The following is a 21,096-nucleotide window of genomic DNA, read 5'->3' on the forward strand; positions in this document are numbered from 1 at the left end:
TGTACACACTGCCAGCTGGTCAATGAGAACAGTCACATCTCCCAAACAGGTTACATGGCACTCACTGACCCACTTTTTTTTTCTTGCAGGATAACTCAATGTAGATGAACCACTTGGAAGGGATTGGTGGATGAATGTTCTAATTCTCTTAAAGGGGAGACTTCTGGCTACATTGGGTTCATTAGGCTATTACCAGCAGCAGAATTGAAAACCTCAAAGATGGTAATAGCCTTATACATAATCTTCCTTCCAACAACATAAAACTCAGAAGAAATGGGGAGTTAAGCTCCAAATAGTGCAAGCATGCATCTTTTCTTTTCTGCCTCTCTCAGCCACATTTTACCTTTGTATCTTTTCCCTTTCAGATGTGAAAAAGATGTGATCTGGCCGTGTAGTGCAGGAGCACAAACAAGACTGATGCTTAATATTCAGCACTATCTTGGTTTCACATTAAGCTCAGATATTGATAATGTAAATAGCTTAAAGGACCGATTCAAGGCATGATCTGCACACGATGAAACAGTGGACATGAGTGAGCTGCAACTGGGAAAGGTTGAAAGTGTTGTGCAGGTGGCAACTCGTCAGAGGGCAAGTTGCTCTGCTGCAAAGGACTCCATTGAGGACTTTAATGGTGCAGTCTACAGAGGAATGACAAATGTATAAAAACTTGTATTTCCATCACATTTTTCATGATGATTGGACATCTCAAAGCATTTACACTTAATTTAAAACTTTTGAATTATAGTCTGCTTTTGGGACTGAGTTGGTGCAATGCAAGTGAAGCTGATGAATTCTCAGCTGAGCAAGTTGGAACTGAAAGCAAGTTACTAAGACAGAGAGGGGGAGAGAGAGAGACACTCACGCATACAGAAAGGTATGTGCAGTTGTTCTCTGCAGCAGAAACTATTTGTTCTCTACAATAAAACAAAAACAGTTTAAACTGCAGTGTTTGCTGTGAACTGTGACTTTTAAATTGATAACTCAGACATTTTCCAATCACTCACTCTGTACATATAACAAACTAGTGGAAGCTTCCAGAGAAAGACAACTGAAGACCAAGGGATTAGGCAATTGAAGAAAGATCTCAACATCAGAATTGGGAAGCAAAGACGATATTCTCCTCATCTGTTTGTTTGTTTTGTAAGGGAAGAGTTTGAAAAGGGATTAGAGTTTGTTTGTAGTATTATATGCCAATAGTTTATATCTGTTTATCTGTAATAACTAACAATTCTTGTTTTGTAAAATAAACCTGGTTTGTGCTTTCTATCAATCTTGGTCTGTAAGCCAGGTAAATTGGGGCACTATGCCAAAAAAAAAGTGAATATTGGTATAAATCTCAGATTAGCAGGACTCAATTTACAAAGCTCTGCTCCAATGTTTCATAAAAGCTCTGAGCAATTGAAGTTTTGTTTCTGAATGCTAATGAAATGTTTTATCACAATTTGCGTGCACTATATGGCTTTTGTTGTTTGGATGCAGCACATATCCAGTGCTCTGGAGTCATCAGGCACTTGCTCAGTGAATAGCCTACCTCACACAGTGACCACTCTGTGGTATGCCATAGTCACACAAATGCCACACAATGAAGGAATCATGACTGTTGCACCATTCATTGCCTACTTGTGTATCGAGCTACATGTTAAGGGAGTGGAATCCCTTTCAGTTCTAACACAAATCAGAACAGACATGCAGAATCCACAAAAAGGTAAAAGCAGTCTATGGCCCACTGTGCAAAGAGGAAGCTTGCTTTCTCCACCTGCTGGTGTCTGTCAAGAGAAAATGAAGTGGAGTTAATGCTCCTTCAGTAAACAAACTGAATGGCAAAATATGAGCTGTTGAAAATTTATAAAACCCCTGCCTGGAGGATTCAGACAGAAAACTGCAGTGGTACAATCATGTTTATGGTGACTGGTCATTGCAGTGAGTAAACATTATTGCAAGCATGCCCTCACTGAAGTGCAGATATTTGACTCATTATTTCTTGCTAAGGTTCACTTAGGAGCGATATGGCCTACTGTTGTGAGCAATATACTCTCTCCTCCCTCTTCCAACAACTTGACTGTTTCCCAAGGAATCGGTTTGTTCTCCAAGTCATGCTACATTCTGAAGGGAACGTCCATGAGGGAACCCAATTCTGTGAGCAACTAATTTGTACAGAAGCCTTGAAGTCAGCAAAATTCAACATCTGCCACACGATGTTTACTGGAAGCTGAAGTTAGCAAGAAAAAAAGCCCAAACATCTGTAGAATTGTAATAACTGTCTGAAAAATTAATCAGCAGCTTACATTTTTAAAAAGTTGTTGGGTCACTTTAAAATCAGGCTGGCGGGGCAGCGTAAGGCTTCCAGCTGCTGGTAGTGAAGTTAAAAAACGGTATTGAGAATTGAGTTCAACAACAGCACAGCTGGCACCAATTCACCATCCGCTCCAGTTGTCAGGATCAGCCAGTTCTGAATACTTTCAGCTGGTGTTAACTGTAAGTGCATCACGGCTTCTAGTGCAATTTACCACGAGTGTTCAACATGCCCTGTGCATTGTTTTTGTGGTCTTAGTGCATACGTAGCACCTGAAAAACAAATTTCAATGCTTTAATTTCTCATGCATATGTTTTCAATACATATTTTAACAAATCTGTTTCATCAGATCCTCTCCTCCACTTTTGATAATGTTGTCCTTATTAATATTCTCTCATCATAGTTGACAGATTCATCACCTGCACACCTTTATTTTCAAGAGACAGAGTCTTAGGCATTTATGATAAATGCTTGTTTACCCATCTGCCACCAGATCTGTTAGAGCACATAAAGTACTATTGGATCTGGTCTTCTTTGCTAAAATTTCTCGACATTCAATATTTATGCTGAAGTGCAAGAACATCCTTTAGGTCTTCTTCTGAACTAAAATAAAATTGGAAACTCTGGTCCCTTACCTTCTCAACTCTGCCAATAAGCATGAGAAGCTTCTGGACATCTTTTTCATAAACATTGAGGCCAGACATTAGTTCATTCTGTTTCCTTCTTTTTCCCTCGCCCACCAAGGCAAGCCCTCCATTAATATTGGTCACAGTACTATCTCTGAACTTATATCTTTCTCCACATTTTAGCCCATCATCAGTCAGGTGCTGTCTGAACACATCCTCTCCCTGATGCTACCCGTTGATTCCACAACTTATTATTCACTGTGATGGTGTTGTTGATGATGTTAAATGTCTCTTCTATCTTGTTTCATTTTATGATGACAAAGGCGTCATCTACGCAGCCGACCCAGATTTTTGGTTTGATGGTTGGTAGGGCTGTTTGTTCTAGTCTTTGCATTACCGCTTCTGCTATGAATCCTGATAACAGAGATCCCATGAGTGTGCCGTTAGTTTGTTTGTAGACTATGTTGCTGAAGGTGAAATGGGTAGTGAGGCACAGGTCCACTAGCTTCATGATGTTTTCGTTGGTAATGTGATAGATGGTGGTTGGGGTGTGTATGATGGTCTCTTCTAAACGTGTGGTCCGCTATGTAGATGACATCTTTATCATCACAAAACAGAAACAAGATAGAAGAGACATTTAACATCATCAACAACACCCTCACAGGCATAAAGTTCACCGAGGAAGAAACCGACAACAAACTTGCATTCCTGGACGTCACAGTCGAAAGAAAGGACAACGGAGAACTACAAACCTGCGTATACAGAAAACCGACAAACACTGACCAAATACATAACTACACCAGCAACCATCCCAACACACACACACACACACAAACAAAGCTGTATCAGAACACTATTCCAACAAGCCACCACACACTGCAGCACAGACGAACTTCGGAAAACAGAGGAGAATCACCTATGCAACGTATTCAAGAAGAACGAATTCTCAAAAAATACAGTCCACAGATTCCTCAAGAACAAACCATGACAAGCAGATCAAACATAGCCAGCAACCCTAGCCACTTTACCATACATCAAAGTAGTTTCAGAAATGACAGCCAGATTACTAAGACCCCTCGGAATCCTAGAAGCACACAAACCCACCAACACACTCAAACAAAAACTAACAAACTTAAAAGACCCAGTTCAACCCATAGACAAAACCAACGTCATCTACAAAATTCCATGCAAGGACTGCCAAAAACACTATGTAGGACAAAAAGGAAGAAAGTTAACCACCAGGATACACGAACACCAGCTAGCCACAAAAAGACACGACCCTCTCTCCCTCGTAGCCCTACACACAGATGAAAAAAAAACACCATTTCGACTGGGACAACACATCTATGGTGGGACAGGCTAAGCAAAGACATGCCAGAGAATTCCTAGAGGCCTGGCACTCCAACCACAACGCCATAAACAAACACATAGATCTAGATGCCATCTATCAACCCCTCAGAAAACTAACAGGAAATGACATCACCACAAACCCCAGGAACCCCATCCAGGACAAACATATAAATAAAATGCAGGAGACAACAGCTTCGCTTCACTTGGAGGTCGCCACTGATGTTACCTAGCCAGGTAATGAAACGTCTGGATATCAAGCCTACAGCTCAGCGAGCAAACCGACACCCTAAAGAAATTAAGTCGATAGCAAGAAGCAATATAAGGTCAGAAGGGATAGAATTTGTGTGGGTAGAGTTAAGGTACTGCAAAGGAAAAGAGACCCTGTTGAGAGTCAGGATGTGGGGATGATGATAAACCAGGAGATAGAAAAGGTATGTAAGAAAGGCACTAATACAATAATCATGGGGGACTTCAATATATAGGTGGACTGGGAAAAATCAAGTTGGTAGCAGATCGCAAGAGGAAGGAGGTTAGGCAGCATCCGAGGAGCCAGTCTTTGATAAGATTTGAGTCTATTATTAAGGATGACATTGCAGTGTACATGGCAGTTCATGATATAATGGGGCTTAGTCAGTACAACTTCATCAAGGAGGTCATGGCTAACAAATCTTTTTGAATTCTTTGAGGTAAGGTGCAATTTTGATAAATGAGAGCCAATGGATCTGATCTATTTAGATTTCCAGAAGGCCTTTGACAAAATTCCACATAGGAAACTGTTGAATAAGAGCCCATGGAGTTAGGGGTAAGGTACTGACATACATAGATGATTGGCTGCCTGGCAGAGGCAGAGAGTATGAATAAAGGGATCTGTTTCAGGATGGCAGCCATTGACTAGTGGAGGTCCACATGGGTCTATATTAAGACCACAACTATTCACGTTATACATTAGCGATCTGGATAAATGAACTGGGGACATTGTTGCTACATTTGCAGATGACACAAAGGTAGGTGGAGGGGCATGTTATGTGGAGGAAGTGGGGAGACTGCAGAAGGATTTAGACAAGCTAAGAGATTGGAATTCTCTTAAGGTTAACATGCATGTTCAGTTCACCATGAGGAAGGCAGATTGAATTTTGGCATTTATTTGGAAAGGGACAGAATAAAACAGCAGAGATGCACTGCTGAGACTGTATAAGGCTCTGGTCAGATCACCTTTGCGTCCAAGAGGTGCTGATATTGAAGAGGTTCCAGAGAAAGTTCACAAACAACAATCCCAGGAATGAAGGCCTTGTCATACGAGGAACTGTTGAGGACTCTGGGTTTGCTCACGATGGAGATTAGGAGGATGACAGGGAATCTCTTTAAACTTTACAGACTACTGACAGGCCTGAATAGAGTGGATGCCTTGAAGATGTTTTCATTGGTAGGAGAGACTGAGACCCAAGGCCACAGCCTCAGGGTGAAGCCACAACCCTTTAGGATTGAGATAAGGTAGAACCTCTTCAGCCAGATGCTGGTTAATCTGTGGAACTCATTGCCACAGAAAGCTGTGGAGTCCAATTCATTGGGTCTATTTAAGTCAAAGATAGTTAGGTTCTTGATTAGTAATGGGATGAAAGAAGAGGGGAGAAGACAGAAGCATTAGGCTGAGAAGTATATCAGCAATGATCAAATGGCAGGGCAGACTTGATGAGCTGAATGTCCAATTTTGCTCTTATACGATGTTGCTTTATGGCTTCCTAAATCCATACCCCCCTTCCCCAAAATTGGACAATTCTCTTTGATTGAATTCTTCACTTCTGTCACTTTACTCACCCCTACTCCCCACCCCAATACAAAATGGCCCTCACAAATTGCAATCAATGTGACTGTAATTAAGAAAAACAGCCTTTTTTTAAAAAAAAAACTTACTGTGACTAAGCTACAGACTTGGCACAATTAACATCATAAACCTCCAATGACTCTCCTCCATCACCAAGAGGTGGACTGTGCTGGGTTCTATCCTTATCTGGTGAAACATAACCCTAGAAAATCACATTTGTTTTCTCTTCTCTTGCTGATATCTCTAGAGTCCATTAGAGATTCACCCTCAGGCGTACATTTTATTACTTATTGTTATGCTTCTCTTCACTGATATCATTCAAAAATACATCAGGTTCCACATATTGTTGCCAACTGACAGCTTTATCTCACCTGGATTTGATTTATTATGCTACTTTGAGAATCAACCATGGATTATCAGAAACTTCCACTTAACTTCAGGAAGACAAAATATAGTGTATTTGGTCTCCATTTTTAAAAATCTACATTCAATTATTCCATCATTGGCCATCAGGTTTTCAAGTGCATTGACTCTAATCCTGGAAATCTCTCCCAATAAATCTGTGTGTCTCTTCAAGCTTTTCCCTAAAATCTGATGTATGAAAGGCTGCTACTTAAGTTAAAGGTGCACAACATTATGGGTAATGTATTAGTATGGATAGAGAATTGATTAACTAAGAAAACAAACAGTATGGAGAAGTGGGTGCTTTTCTGGTTGGCGGTGGCTAGTGGTATGTCTCAGGCACCAGTATTCAGTCTGCAATTGTTGGCAATTTACATAGAGTTGAGGATCAAAGTTCACAGATGACATGAAGAAGAACAGTAGAGCAAAGTGTGCAGAGGGCACTGAAAGTCTGCAATAAGTTGAGTGAGCAAGAGTCGAGAAGATGGAGTATAATGTTGGTTAAAATTAGGTCATCCATTTTGATAGGAATAACAGCAAAATGGACCATCGCTTCAATGGTGAAAAATTGCAGCATGCTGCTGTGCAGAGGGACCTGGGTATCCTTGTGCATGAATCATAAAAAATTGGTTTGCAGGTGCAACAGGTCATTAAGGCGGCAAATGGAATCTTGTCCTTGTTTGCTAGAGAGATGGAGGTTATGCTGCAGCTGTTTAGGGTGCTGGTGGGGCGACAACTGGAGTGCTGTGTACAATTTTGATCTCCTTACTTGAGAAAGGATGTACTGGCACTGGAGGGAGTGCAATGAAAGATCACAAGGTTGATTCCAGAGTTGAGAAGGTTGCCTTATGAGGGCAGTTTGAATAGACTGGGACTATACTCACTGGAGTTTTAAGAATGAGGGAGAATCTTATAGAAAACACACAAAATTATAAAGGGAATAGATTAGAAGACGGGAGGTTGTTTCCACTGTCTGGCGAAATTAGAACAAGGGGGCACAGCCTCAAAATAAGGGACTGCAGGCTCAGGACTGAGTTGAGGAGGAACTACTTCCCCCAAAGGCTTGTGAATCTGTGGAATTCCCTGCCCAGTGAAGCACTTAAAGCTACATCATTGAATGTTTTTAAGGCAAAGATAGATTGATTTTTGAACAGTAAAGGATTTAATGGTTACGGAGAGCAGGCAGGCAAGTGGTGGTGAGTCTATAAAAGATCAGCCATGATCTTGTTGAATGGCAGAGCAGGCTTGCAGGGCCAATGGCCCACTTCTGCTCCAATTTCTAATGTTCTTATATTCTTAACTGCTCGAGTGTTTGTTCATCTTGTCAGATTGTTACTGATACCATTTACAAAATACCTTGGGACGGCTTTCTACATTACAGGTGCTATACATGCAACTGTTGCTAACATACAAAGAAAACACACAAAATAAACAAAAAAAGTTACAAGATTATTCTGTTTGCAAATATTTTCCCATATGCTACAGATTGATGCATCTTCAGCAAATGTATTTCTAAAATATATTTACAGTAATAGAATCAGAGTTATACAGCACAGAAACAGACCCCTTGGTCCAACTCGTCTATGCTGACCAGATATCCTAAATTATTCTAGTCCCATTTGCCAGCACTTGGCTAATATCCCTCCAAACCCTTCCTATTCATATACCTATCCAGATGCCTTTTAAATGTTGTGATTGTACTAGCCTCCACCATTTCCTCTGGTAGGTCATTCCATACATGCACCGCCCTCTGTGTGAAAAGGTTGCTCCTTAAGTCCCTTTTAAATCTTTCCCCTCTCACCCTAAACCTATGCCCTCTAGTCTTGGACTCCCCCACCATGGGGAAAAGACCTTGACTATTTACCCTAACTATGCTCATGATTTTATCAACCTCTATAAGGTCACCCCTCAGCCTCTGACACTCTTAAGAAAATAACCCCAGAATATTCAGCCTCTCCCTATTGCTCAAACCCTCCAACCCTGTCAACATCCTTGTAAATCTTTTCTGAACCCTTTCCAGTTTCACATCCTTCCTACAGCAAGGAGCCCAGAATTGCACGCAGTGTTCCAAAAGTGGCCTAACCAATGTCGTGTACAGCTGCAATATGACTTCCCAACTCAATGCTCTGACCAATAAAGGGAAGCATACCAAACGCCTTCTTCACTATCCTATCTACCTCTGACTCCACTTTCAAGGAACCATGAACGTACATGCCAAGGTCTCTTTGTTCAGTCACACTCCCCCAGACCTCACCATTCAGTGTATAAATCCTGCCCTGATTTGCCTTTCCAAAATGCAGCACCTCACATTTATCTAAATTAAACTCCATCTGCCATTCCTTGGCCCAGTGGCCCATCTGATCAAGATCCCATTTACTCTGAGGTAACCTTCTTCGTTATGACTACACTATCCAATTTTGGCGTCATGTGCAAACTTACTAATCATACCTCCTATGTTCACATCCAAATCATTTAAATACATGGCAAAGAGAAGTGGATCCAGCACCAATCCTTGTGGTACACCACTAGCACAGGCCTGTAGTCTGAAGAGCAACCCTCCACCACCACCATCCCCAGTCTTCTATCTTTGAGCAAGTTCTGTATCCAAATAATTATTTCTCCCTCTATTCCATGTGATCCAAGCGTGCTAATTTACCATGGGGAATCTTGTTGAATACTTTACTGAAGTCCATACGTCAGATGCGCTCCCCACTCCATTAACATTTGCCAGCTGGTTTGTAAATGAATGTTCCTTGTTTTAGGAAAACATGCTAATTTTCACAAATAAAAATACATCTAAAGTGAATCGAATATTTCTGATTTCTATAGTATATTTAACTAACTGAAAAGGTTGTTTTTTTTGTAAAACTAGGAGATTTATAGGCTGTAAATCTTTTCATTCTTCTGTATTTTTGATTGTGGGTTGAAATGGGTAAAGGATTGTGGAAGTAATTTCTGCACGCATTAAAAGCAAGTTACTAACATTTATTGTTAATGGATATCCCAACATACTCCAGATTCCCAAATTTCTCTGAATTTCCATGGACCTCATTTTTCACTTTTTTTTAAAAAAGGAATTAATTGAATCTTTTAAAGAATTGGTGCAAAATGAATTCTCTCTCATTACTATTAAAATCTATCATAATTTTGTCCTTAATTGAGAACACATGAGAGGATGATTCTTCAGTGAAGCACCGAGGGAAATGCTGTTTTGTCAATCAACATAACTAAAAGAACATTACTCTAGTCAATTAAAACATTCCTGTTTATAGGACTACATAAATTGCCTGTTGCGTTTTGTTGACCGAAAAAAAGGGTATTGGATTCTTCTCTGGTTGTGAAAGGCATTCTCTTAGATCCAAAAGTTCATTCATTATTTAAAAGCTATTTATGGTAAATATGGATTTGAGTGACTTTTTTTTTCTAAACTATACTTCTAAATAGAGATCACCAGTATGTTTTCTGATGGGAACCAGCATTATTGGTGGGCAATATGGTAGTAGAGTGAAACACTTCGGCCCTGCTTGTTTTTTTGTTTTTTCTCTTCCTTTTTCTCTCCCCTTACGTCCAGAGCAAATCCTGGAGCAACAGCAGGTGTGGATGAGAGCCCTGGAGGAGCATGCGGGCTGTGAGCGCCAGAACAGCACGAAGAGAGCCCGTCCTGGATGGAGACCCATGTGGGGAAGCCAGTCTTGGAACTTATCTTGGAGTAACTGAGTGACAGTATGAAGCTTACAGCAGAGCGGGGATGGTTGTTGGATTTGGGTCTAGCACAGATTAGGGGTCTTATTTATAAAAGATGAGAGGAGAATGTTTTAAAGACATGAGGTTCCATTTTATTTTGTTTGTACAGAGTTGTTTGTATGCGGAATGAACGTGCTGAGGAACTGATGGATGTGGGTACAATTATAACATTTAAAATACATTTGGATAAGTACATAAATAGGCAAGGTTTGTCGGGATACGGGCCAAGCATAGGCAGGTGGGACAATTTTAGTTTGGCATTATGGTCGGCATGGACTGGTTGGACAGACGGGTCTGTTTCTGTGCTGTATAACTCTATGACTATGACTAGCAGCAGTGTGTATCATCTACAAGATGAACCACAAAAATTCACGAAGGCTGCTTAGACAGCACTTTCCAAACCTACAACCACTACCATTTAGGAGGACATGGTTGCAAAATACATGAGAAGACCACCACCTGCAACATCTACCAAAAGTAATTCACCAATGGACTTAGAAATAAATCATTAAATCTTCTGCACCAGTAACAAGAGGATTTGAGTTAAACATTTTTAACAAACTATATAGTTAACAGGGTCTTATGGATATGGAGCACTAAAAGACAAACTTATAAACAGAACGTGTAAGCATTTAGGGATGAAATGCATGACTGAAGAAAATCAAAAGAGGAGAGCAGACTTAAGCAAGTGATTCAATGGACACGTCAAGTTCAGGCACAGGACTAGACAATCACCAAGGCTCCTTTCAAATCAGCCAGATGGGTAGGCCCAGAGATGGCCTCATTATCCATCATTGTCTGCATTAGAATGCTCAAGGTTTGGTTCAAGGCACTTCACAACTGAGAATGCACAGCCTGAGTGATCCTATTGTTTTCAAAGTGGAAGAGTAAGAAACTTCAAAACATTCTGCATACTTATAATTCCTCCATTAGCACATAAATGGCAAAATCACACGAAAAGGAAGATTCCTGAAAAGGGCAACTATTTGGGAAAAAGGTGCAATAAACAAATTACTAAGTTTAAAAAAGCAAACCAACATTCCCAGATGAAGTCAAAGACAGTCAGCAGAGGTTTTGGACAACCACCTTACAAGTGCAAGGATCTAATACATAATTTAAATTAAATGTTGGGGTGGCTGCTCCAATATTGGTTGACAACTTGATGTTAAAATCAGTGGATGTTCAACCTGCAAGTATCAAATTGCAAGGTCCGGGGAGAGACATTTTAGTTGCACAGTCAGCACACCATTACACCTACTCAAAGGGTGAGAGTTCAATGACATTCTTAACATATTGATGAAAGTGAACTCATCAGTACTAAGCAGAAACCTGTGCATTTCACTCGGTCTGAGGGGATACAGTACTACAACAGTAAAATGGAAGAAATCTTCACCAAGCATCGCAAATAGTATTCAATGGCTTAAAAGAATACCATATTGCTCTGTCAAGATGCTAATCTCAGTGTGCTCCAAAGTACCTGACCATCATGAAGAAAAGTGAAGGCAGTTAGACAGCATGTTAAAAAGCACAAAACTGACAAGTGTTCTGGATTGCTAAGTTCTCAAACATTATTGTAGGTCTTATGTTTGCAAGATACTGTGAAAGGACCCTTTGGAGTCTTCTCCCTCACTGCATCCTTTTCACATCAGGCTTCCCTCAAACCAAGAGCTACCTCACGTCCACCCTCTCCAAAGCCTCCCCCATACCATGCCACTTATATATACTTGGCCCAGAGATCTGGAACGTAAACCATTGCTTTCTAATGATGCTTTTCTACCCATTGTATTCCTGGCATTGCATGAAGGGCTTCCAGCTCTGCATGAAATGTGTCATTTTATAAAATTACTGTTATGTCCCTCAATAATCTTTAATCCACCTCTTGCACTTATTTTTGTTGATGGGATGTCACCAGTATGCATTCTTGTGTCACTTACCATCTAGTTTGTCCTTTGAATAAGCTACCTCATGTGGAGCTCTGGCTGTTTGATAGTGGGGAGAAGCTAGAGGGTACCCAGAAGCATGTTGCAATTAGAGTAACTTACCATCAAGGAACTACTTTTCTTCCAGTTAATGTACTCATGATGAGAACCCATGTCCTCTATTTCTTACCATATCACAAAGTATGCTGTCACCTAGTTCCTCTACTAGATCGTCATTCCAATATGTACTCAAGATAAATGAGCTGAGATTTATTTGTGATAATTTTCATCTGTTTTTACATGGGCGGTCATGTTAACTCTTTTCGCCTATGTTAACTCGCTTTGCTGAACTTGCAAAAATTGTGTTAAGCAAACACAACCCAGGCACTCCTGCTAAAAGAGATGCCTCCTCCACATCCTGTCCTACACAATGGAAGACAATACTTCTAATATTTTCTGGCCCTGCACATCTATGCAGATCCTGCACTGGTCACTTTTTTTTGGCCCCAGTTTGTACTCTACTTACTATAGCTCGATCAGCACTTCCATCATTTTTAATGGAACACCGCATTAGTTTTAAAGTGCTTAGCTTACCACTATTCAGGCCCATCTTGCATCCTTGAAATATTATTGTGGAGATCCTCACCTTTTTGAAACTATCACTCTGCATCAGATACTATGTCTCAAGTTTTGTTCAGTTACATAAATGTTGTATCCGCGTTTTGTGAATTCAGAGCCATCGGGCCACTTCTGGTAATTTTATTTCTAGCAGCTTTCCATATTACCCACTGTACTACAAACTTTCTTTAATATTAGCAGTTTTGTGTAGTGTTCCTACTTAATAATACTTTATTTTACTTAAATAGTCCTGACTGATCTACAGTCAGTTCAATAATTTAGTCTATAATTTACTATGATCTCCATTTTCCAACTCATTGATCCCCATCCCCAAAGCACTCAGATCATTTGACGGAGCTCTTGATTGTTTCATCAACTTACTATATCCTTACATAGTCTGGAATCAGTTTCTGCAGAGGTTACGAAGAAAGATCAATAGCCTGAAAAAAAAAATCTCTCCTCCCCTTTTATAAGGCACCATCTGATCTGGCATTTTGATTTTTGATATATCAACGGTTTAAATGATTCACTTGTTTATTGGATCTTGTGCACAAACAGCTGCAAGTTTCGCCTGTAAGTTTTGCAGCACATTAAAGCAATGCATGGAATGCAAAGCACCGTAACATGATGCCAGATGAGTATATTTTTCCCCAAATAGTTCCGAGGGACACGTTAGCTCCCACGTTTAGAAACAGAGTCTCCAGGTGAACCAGTGCTGACAATTTGTACAATAATTTCACTCAAACAGTAACTTCCGACCACTGAAAGGGAGAACTCCACCTCCATTCTTTCTAGGGAGCAGCTTGCTCAAGAAGTCAGAAGTAGCAAGAACTGCATTTAAAGGTAGTCATAGAAGAGTCCATATCAACTAACAAACTGAAATTTGAGCTTTGAAGGACTAAATCTGGTTTAGTAATTACTACACCTCTGTCCTGAGAAGGTTTTCAGAAGTACAAATGAAAATCTAGAAACATATGAAATAGTAATGAGTCAAGGATTATTTCACTATATGCAGGGTAGAGATCTTTGTAGTGGTGGTTTTACATTTCCTAATGGCCAGGAAAGGTTGAAGTTCAGTTTGCTTTCTCCAAGTCACAAATGTTCTGCCAAGCAAATTGCAAGTAACATCAGTTCTGAAGAAAGGTTATCAGACTCAATGTTAACTGATGCCTGTCCACAGATGCTGCCAGAACAGATGAGCTTTTCCAGCAATTTGTTTTTGCTTATGAACAATTTGGATAATACAGGTGCCAAAGCATGCATCATATTTGGCACTTCTACAAACCTGGTGATTATGTTCTGAACAGGAATGCAGGTATATGGAATTAGCCACCGTTTATATTTTACTGAAAGTTATTAGTACAAATGTCCAAAAAAAAAGTGCCAATTATGCACTGAAGGTGATCAAGACATAGGCTATTCAAAACAAAAGTGTGTTTAAAGGTGTATGACTTACAGAAACTACACACTGAACAATGATGCAGTCAAGGGTAGATTAATTTTAAAATAAGTCAAAAGCAGGCCAAAAGCTAGGAAGGCTATGGCCAAAATGAAGGATAGGTTGAAATTATTGTTGGATTTGGAAATGAAAATATTAAATTTGAATTTTATATGTTTGCAGAGCATGAAGGAAGACTAAGATAGTATGTGTTTGCACTTAGTATGAAGAAAGTTTTGTAGCAATGGAAGTCAGTGGTACTGAAGGAGGAATAGCAAAAAGAACATGAATATCTGTGTAGTTCCACCTTAGCAGTAGTAGTTCCTAGTAAGAACAAATTATCCTGTAAAAACAAATAATCAAAAAACTACCATTGGTCGAAGACAAGGAAATAAAGGTGGAGCACCAAAAACTTGCAGCTAAGCTCATACCTGTTGTACAAGACACATTTATATATGTATAATCAAATACAATTGTTTCAGTAAGTTTATTAAAAATAATCAAAGAATAGAAAACTATACATAAAAAAATGTTCAATTTTTACTTGCCCCAGTAGAGTCCTAAACACGATTCTTTTTGTACGTATAAAACGTACAACCCCACAGTGGTAGTCAGGCCAAATCATTGTTCACCATGACAGAACTTGAACATGATACAGATGGTTATCCAGCACCACAAAATACACAGCACTTTCAGATATTAATTGCATAAACCAAATTGCTACAAAGTAATGTGTTTCTACCTTTGCTGAAGCTTAAATAACTAGATGTTATGCACCAATAGAAAACCTTTCAGCACAAATTTACCTTCATCATTTAAAGCTTTGGTTTGAGCTGTAGTGTTTGCTGGGATTGCCAGTACGACTTAACTGTTACCTTGTACAGTAATTTCATAAAAATAATTCTTCCCCACCTCATCTGAAATCGGTAGATTTTAATTACAAAAGCCTGTCCAAAAATAAAATCAGAATTTATGACTTAGTGTGTTAAAATGATTCTTGGCAAAATTCAGAAGATTGTGTGAATGAACAAGAGTAGCAATGCCAATGGGGAGCCCAAATTCAACAGAAGGTAGCAACTGGTCCATTTTATATGCACTTCAAAACGTCACTAATCAACGTAGCATAGTGAATATTTTTTCCACTGATGTACGTGAAAAGCTAAAAAAACTCCATATCTCACTTCCATGGTTTATGTATTTAAAGTTCAAGGGTATAATCATTTGAACTTCATGCATTTTGTGGAAAAGCAGTGTCCAAGATACAGTTTTTTCTTTATATAAGAATGAAGTATTATATTTTTGTGCAAGATAAATCATCCTAATTTTGTGGTTGTTTTATTTTAGTGTAGAAACTTGTGTAGAGACACATTCATTTTCTGTCCAGTTATGTCAGTTACAGAGCTAACTGGTATTACTGGAGAATAGGGATAATAATCCACAATACTGAATGCAAATGAGAACTCAAGTGAGACACTGGTACAGTGAAGCTCAATTGCTGAAATCAGAATTCTCTGCTTCAACTAATGCTCAGTTTCAAGGTAGCAGCAGGGGTAAATGGGATACTGATTGTAGAAGTGTTCCAATGCATGGAATGATAAATTATGCCTAAAGCAGAGAACACAATATCCAAACTTTTGCCCTAAAATTCCTCTCAGGACTGGAATGTTAAGCCATGCAGCCTTACATTATAGCCAAGTTTCTAGAGTTCGAATGAACAGAAATATCTCGTTCAGAATATTTGATGGTGGAATAAATAAAATAAACTAATCACGAGTGTTGCACTGGATTTATAATGCAAATAAACAAAAACAGAAATTGCTGCAGAAACTCTGCATGTCTGGCAGCAACTGCAGAGATAAAACACAACTCTCTGAAGAAGGGTCAGATCACTGGATTCAAAATGTTAACAATTTTCTCTTCACAAATGCTGCTAGATCTACTAGGTTTCTCCAGTAATTACTGTTTGTTTCAGATGTACAGCATTTGCTGTTATTTTAATACAGACACTGATATCAGCACAGATTTCATAGCTGCTCGAGTTTATTTTTGTGTTAGTTATATTGGAAAGTATAAGACCTACTTTAGAACGTTATGGAGTTTCCACTGGATAATAATTTCCATTTTCACAGGGGCAATTTTGTTAAATTTAAAAGTTACTTCTGTAAAGTCCTACAAATTTGACCCATTGCGAAATAATTTTGCAGTTCCCCATTATTTTCATGAAATTACAGTATGTACAAAGACAAAGTGTGGACTTTACTGGAATGCTCGCGAATATAAAGCACACTAGCTAAACAAGTCAATAGCATGCAACAGAAAACTTTAGCAGTGAGCTCTCAATATTACACGTTGATAAAGCAGTAACATTTTACAGATGAAATATTCTTGTATTGTGTTGCTGAAAACGTCTAAACAACTTGAAAATTTTCCAAGTGTTTTCCTACAAATTCCTGAATGTCATGGCAACATTATCTCAAAACAAAACCACCTCCATGAGTGGACATCATCCACTTTAGTGTTTAGTTGGGTTAACACCCATTCTCGAGATATTGTCACGTTTAAATTTCAACCTAATTCAGGCAATACAGAAGGCATGACAAATCTCCTAGGACAACTGTGGTACATTCGTTAAAACGTAGGGCTTAGGCAGGCTGTAATTTTTCTCTCTTCCAAAAAGGTAACAAAAAACAGTGGTTGTCATGAAAAAATCTTGCATAGTCTAACTGTATGCATCAGTAATTTCCATTAAGTGCCAGCAACATAGATGATTAAAACTCTTTGCTGTCCACTGCAATACTGCATCAAAACACTTCCTACAAATGCATACAGCAGATGAAGTACTTTTTCTTTTTTGCTCCTAATAGAACATACGCATACTGGTATACAGATTCCTTAATAGAATCAACATAATTCCTTCCACCACATTCTGTTAGCTGGGAACATCATTCATAAATGCCATCTGGACCCCAACATCAACAGGTTACATTGTTATGACTAGTGTGAACTTAAACACGGAACAAAGTTCTCCCAGTTCACACAAATTTTGTTTTGTTTGAGTATGCCTCTTCAGTGTTGCAAGGCTTGCGTTCCTGGCTCTTATTCAAATCAGAAGTTAAAGATTCAAGGTGACGATATAAACAGACCCTGAGAAAACGCAGCCTAAAACACAAATAATGAACAAGCAGAAGAAAAGATGGTTCCAGTTGCGCTAAATTCCCTTAAAACTTCTGGTTAGTATTGAGTATTATACAGTGAATCAAGGAGCCAGAACTACTCAACAAAATCCCTTATGGTGTTAGCACACTCAGCTTAAATATCAAACCTGCCAAACTAAGAATCCTCTATAAACTTAGATAATGCAACCTGGGAAAGGATTTGTAAACTTCAAAATGTTTCCCTCTTCCACTTAAATATAACTTAAACATGTGATAATAACATCATATGAAAATTAAATAAAAACTTTTGAAAAACAGTTATTGCACAAATAATACAATATGTACAGAGTAAAAAGTTCTGATATATGTATGAAACAATGAGTAAGAAGCGGCAAAAATAATTGCCATGAAAATGTCCATCTAGGTCAGCCACAAGAACGAATCTTGGATTAAAGTATCCCTAAATTTGCCTCTGCTTGTGAAGAATTGCAGGAAGTGCCCATCATCTGCAGAATGTTGTGGTGAAAGCTCAAGCTCTTGCGGGTCTATCACCAGAGCCGTTCCAGCAGTGATTTGAAAACTATGGGAAGCAAAACCTCCATATTCAATAAGGCTTCACAAATACTTAGCACAAGATGATATGTTCTGTAAAATGGAGTCCAACTGCATATCGGACACATGCAAACAGCCAGTTGTAGATATTATCTATACCCACTAACTGCAGTTAAATGCTGGTCTTTATTTCCAGTCTGATGCCAAGATCATTCCGTTTTTATGCGAAGACTGAGGATGATATTTAATGGTTTCACACACCTTATCGACTTAAACTAACAGTTATTGGGTCCCGTGTCTGTTTTCTTCTTTTTGTGTTGCGATTATATTGGTTATGCCCCCTGTGAATGACTGGCTGCTTCATGCCACCCACTGAATTGTGATTGGAGCCTTGATTATGGAGTCCCTTCACCGAATATTTGGGGCCACTGTGCTGCTGTTAAAGACAGACATTAAAATCAGAAATTTTTGTTCAGTAACCAAATCCAAATAACAACACTCATTTCATTAAAAATTACATTGTAAAAACAGTCTCCAACTTTGACCCTTAGTCTGTACAAAGGCTTGGCTGCTACTGCCTTAGCAGTGAATTTTATTTTTAGGGGTGGGAGGGAGATAGCAGTTATTAGTATTGATAGGAAGATGGGCGAGGGAAAAAAAATCAAGCATTGTTATCACTTATTATCATTTGTGACTCCTGTTAGAAAGAGAGAATGGATATTCAGGAAACACAACGCCTAGCTGTAACATTCCACTTGTGAAATACCTAGCAAGCACCAAATTTCTAATTCATGTATGATCAAGACCAAACATTGGAGATTGTGGTGCATAATCTCCTATGTACCTAGACTGAGCTACATTAATAGATAAGAGTATAAATCAAAGCAAGTTGTGCTTTGGCTGGACAAAGCATTGATCTAAATGAAGGATATTAGGATGGGTATAAGGGTCGCTGAACATGACAACTTTGGATATCAAAAACTGATTATAAATGCTGATTTAGGGAGACAACCAAAATTCATATAATATTTGAAGCCTCAGGTGAAATATCCCCTCTGCATATCCCAAATTGGAAACCCAAGAAAATGAACCATCAAAAGGCAAGAAATAAAGGCGAACAAAATTTCTCTCTGGTCCAACAGTAGTCTAATCTGTAAATAAAAAATTACTGGCTGGCTCAGGGTGTGATTGTAACACAGCAGAGTTGCAAATGCCAAAAAAGATCAGCACTAAAGTTTCAATTATTTATTTTAGAAAAACATTTAAAATGACTGTTAAAAAATTACTAACTCCCTTTCTACCATTAGCTGCATGTTACAACTCAACTCCCAGAAACAATGTTTAATCTCAAAATAGATAAAACAAATTTGCTATTATACATTTGATTCTAATATCATTGAAGTGCTGAGAAAGTATTACAGTCAGATTCTATCCTCATGTCGATTTCATACAATACTTGCGAGCAGGAGTCTAGTAATCAGGAACAAGAACACTGGAAAGTATCTTTCTTTTGCACCAGGTACTGAATGCAATGATACACTGTAAAACTATCCAAAATTTAATAATGCAGACTAGGAATCAAATCTGAGACTTAGTGATATGTACAATATAATTAAACTGTTGTCAAAGTTACAGGGGGAGAGCAGCGCACAAATATTTTTCATATACACTTGAAATTCTTCGATTTTATAGAAGGCATAATGGCAAAGAGTATTTCAGACAAGTGCATTAAATTTCCAAACAAAAACACGATTTTAGAGAGAAGAGGTTTATAACCAAGAGAGCAGCAAATGAAACTATTATAAGTCATTTTAATCATATTCAAAGCATACTGAGTAGAGATGGCAACTCCTTTGAAATTGTTCCGTTGTATTTGACAACATGTAGGCCAAGCATGCCCAAATTCCAAGCAGTGTGGAAATTCAGGCTAAGCCATGCTACTCCAATTTGAGGTTCAAGTAGTTAATTTGGATTCCTTGTCTGATTTTGTTCCAGTTTGGATTTTGTGGGCCATTTTCCATGAAAAGAACTGCTTTTTCTTTAATAAATGGTGCCTCATTTGTGGTTAAATCAGAAGTCCAAATATAAATATTGCTGGCATTATTAACTTGAGGCATATATAAATTAATAGATATGAAGGCTATGTGGTCCAATGCTCCGTGGTATACACAATTTTGTGGCAGATGGCACTAAATTTGGACTTCCTCTTTTAGGTGAAACAAAATACTTCAGTTATTTGTTTTCTTTTAAGGTTTCCCTGTATTGGACTCTCGTCTCCAGCCAATAAGGGAAAAATATTTGATCTTAAGTTTGTGTTGGATGTATGTTAACCTCCCCATACAAAACACTCCCTGGATACGGAGTTAAGAAATTTACTCTGTGGAGAAAGCAACTGGTCTCCATTCAACGCTTCTAAAATATATTACCAGACTTCAAACCTACCTTGTTGACAATACTGGTACACCCACCCTTAAAACATTTCCTAATTATGTTGCATAATATTAGTGTCCGACGTTGAAATGATTCTATGTGTCATACAATTTAAACTTCAGATATTTTCGAATCATGCATTCCAAAAGTTAAGTTCAATTCATCAGTAGCACTGCAAAGTTCAATTTTTGTTCCGACTCCATTAGTTCCTACCTTGTGATGTATATATAGACTTGGCAGAAGGCTAGGGGATGCAGTAGGGGGAATAGGGTATACAGCAGTGACAGGATTCAGTGGTGCTCCTTCAATACAAACCTGCCTGGAAGGAAGTGCAGGGTGTGTAGAAACACCAATACTGGCTGGTGAGACACCAATCCTAGCCTGTGTTGGAAGGTTGAAAAATAGACAAAATTAACAAATTAACAATAACCAGCTTTTTTAAGGAATAAATTTTATGTAAGCTAAAGCTACAGAAGCTTTATTTGCCAAGTATATTCTCACCCTAATACATTTCTCATTCTGTTTTACTGTCCTACACTTTGCAAAACAAGTTTTGTCATTTCAGTTAAAAACTAAATGTTAAAATGATAACCATTAAAATAATTGTTCACCAGGTCAGGTAATAAAAAAGTAATTCACCAAGCACTCAACTATATATGGCAACAGAACAGATGGCATTGCTTTCATGTTAAATATCTACTTCAAAAAAACGGCATAGATCAGAAGTTACCACTCAAAAAAAGACTA

At 38.6% G+C, this 21,096-nt stretch overlaps 1 protein-coding gene across 8 annotated transcripts in view; it reads right to left on the bottom strand.

Annotated features, from left to right (window-relative positions):
- Positions 1-1,734: 1,734 nt before the first annotated feature.
- tent4a (terminal nucleotidyltransferase 4A) overlaps positions 1,735-21,096 on the bottom strand; it is a 104,751-nt gene continuing 85,389 nt past the window's right edge. Inside the window, exons 13-15 of one of the 8 annotated variants that reach the window (XM_043689621.1) lie at positions 20,563-20,730; positions 18,181-18,355; positions 1,735-2,565 (exon numbers count right to left, since the gene is read on the bottom strand). In XM_043689621.1, coding sequence (XP_043545556.1) covers positions 18,182-18,355; positions 20,563-20,730 — 342 coding nt within the window. In that variant the 3' untranslated portion in view covers positions 1,735-2,565; position 18,181. Of the gene's footprint in view, positions 2,566-14,661; positions 18,356-20,562; positions 20,731-21,096 lie in introns of those variants that run through there. The other 7 variants (XM_043689625.1, XM_043689623.1, XM_043689622.1 and 4 more) reach the window with 7 other exon arrangements.

The sequence above is a fragment of the Chiloscyllium plagiosum genome, chromosome 5, assembly GCF_004010195.1.
Source record: "Chiloscyllium plagiosum isolate BGI_BamShark_2017 chromosome 5, ASM401019v2, whole genome shotgun sequence".
NCBI lineage: Eukaryota > Metazoa > Chordata > Chondrichthyes > Orectolobiformes > Hemiscylliidae > Chiloscyllium > Chiloscyllium plagiosum.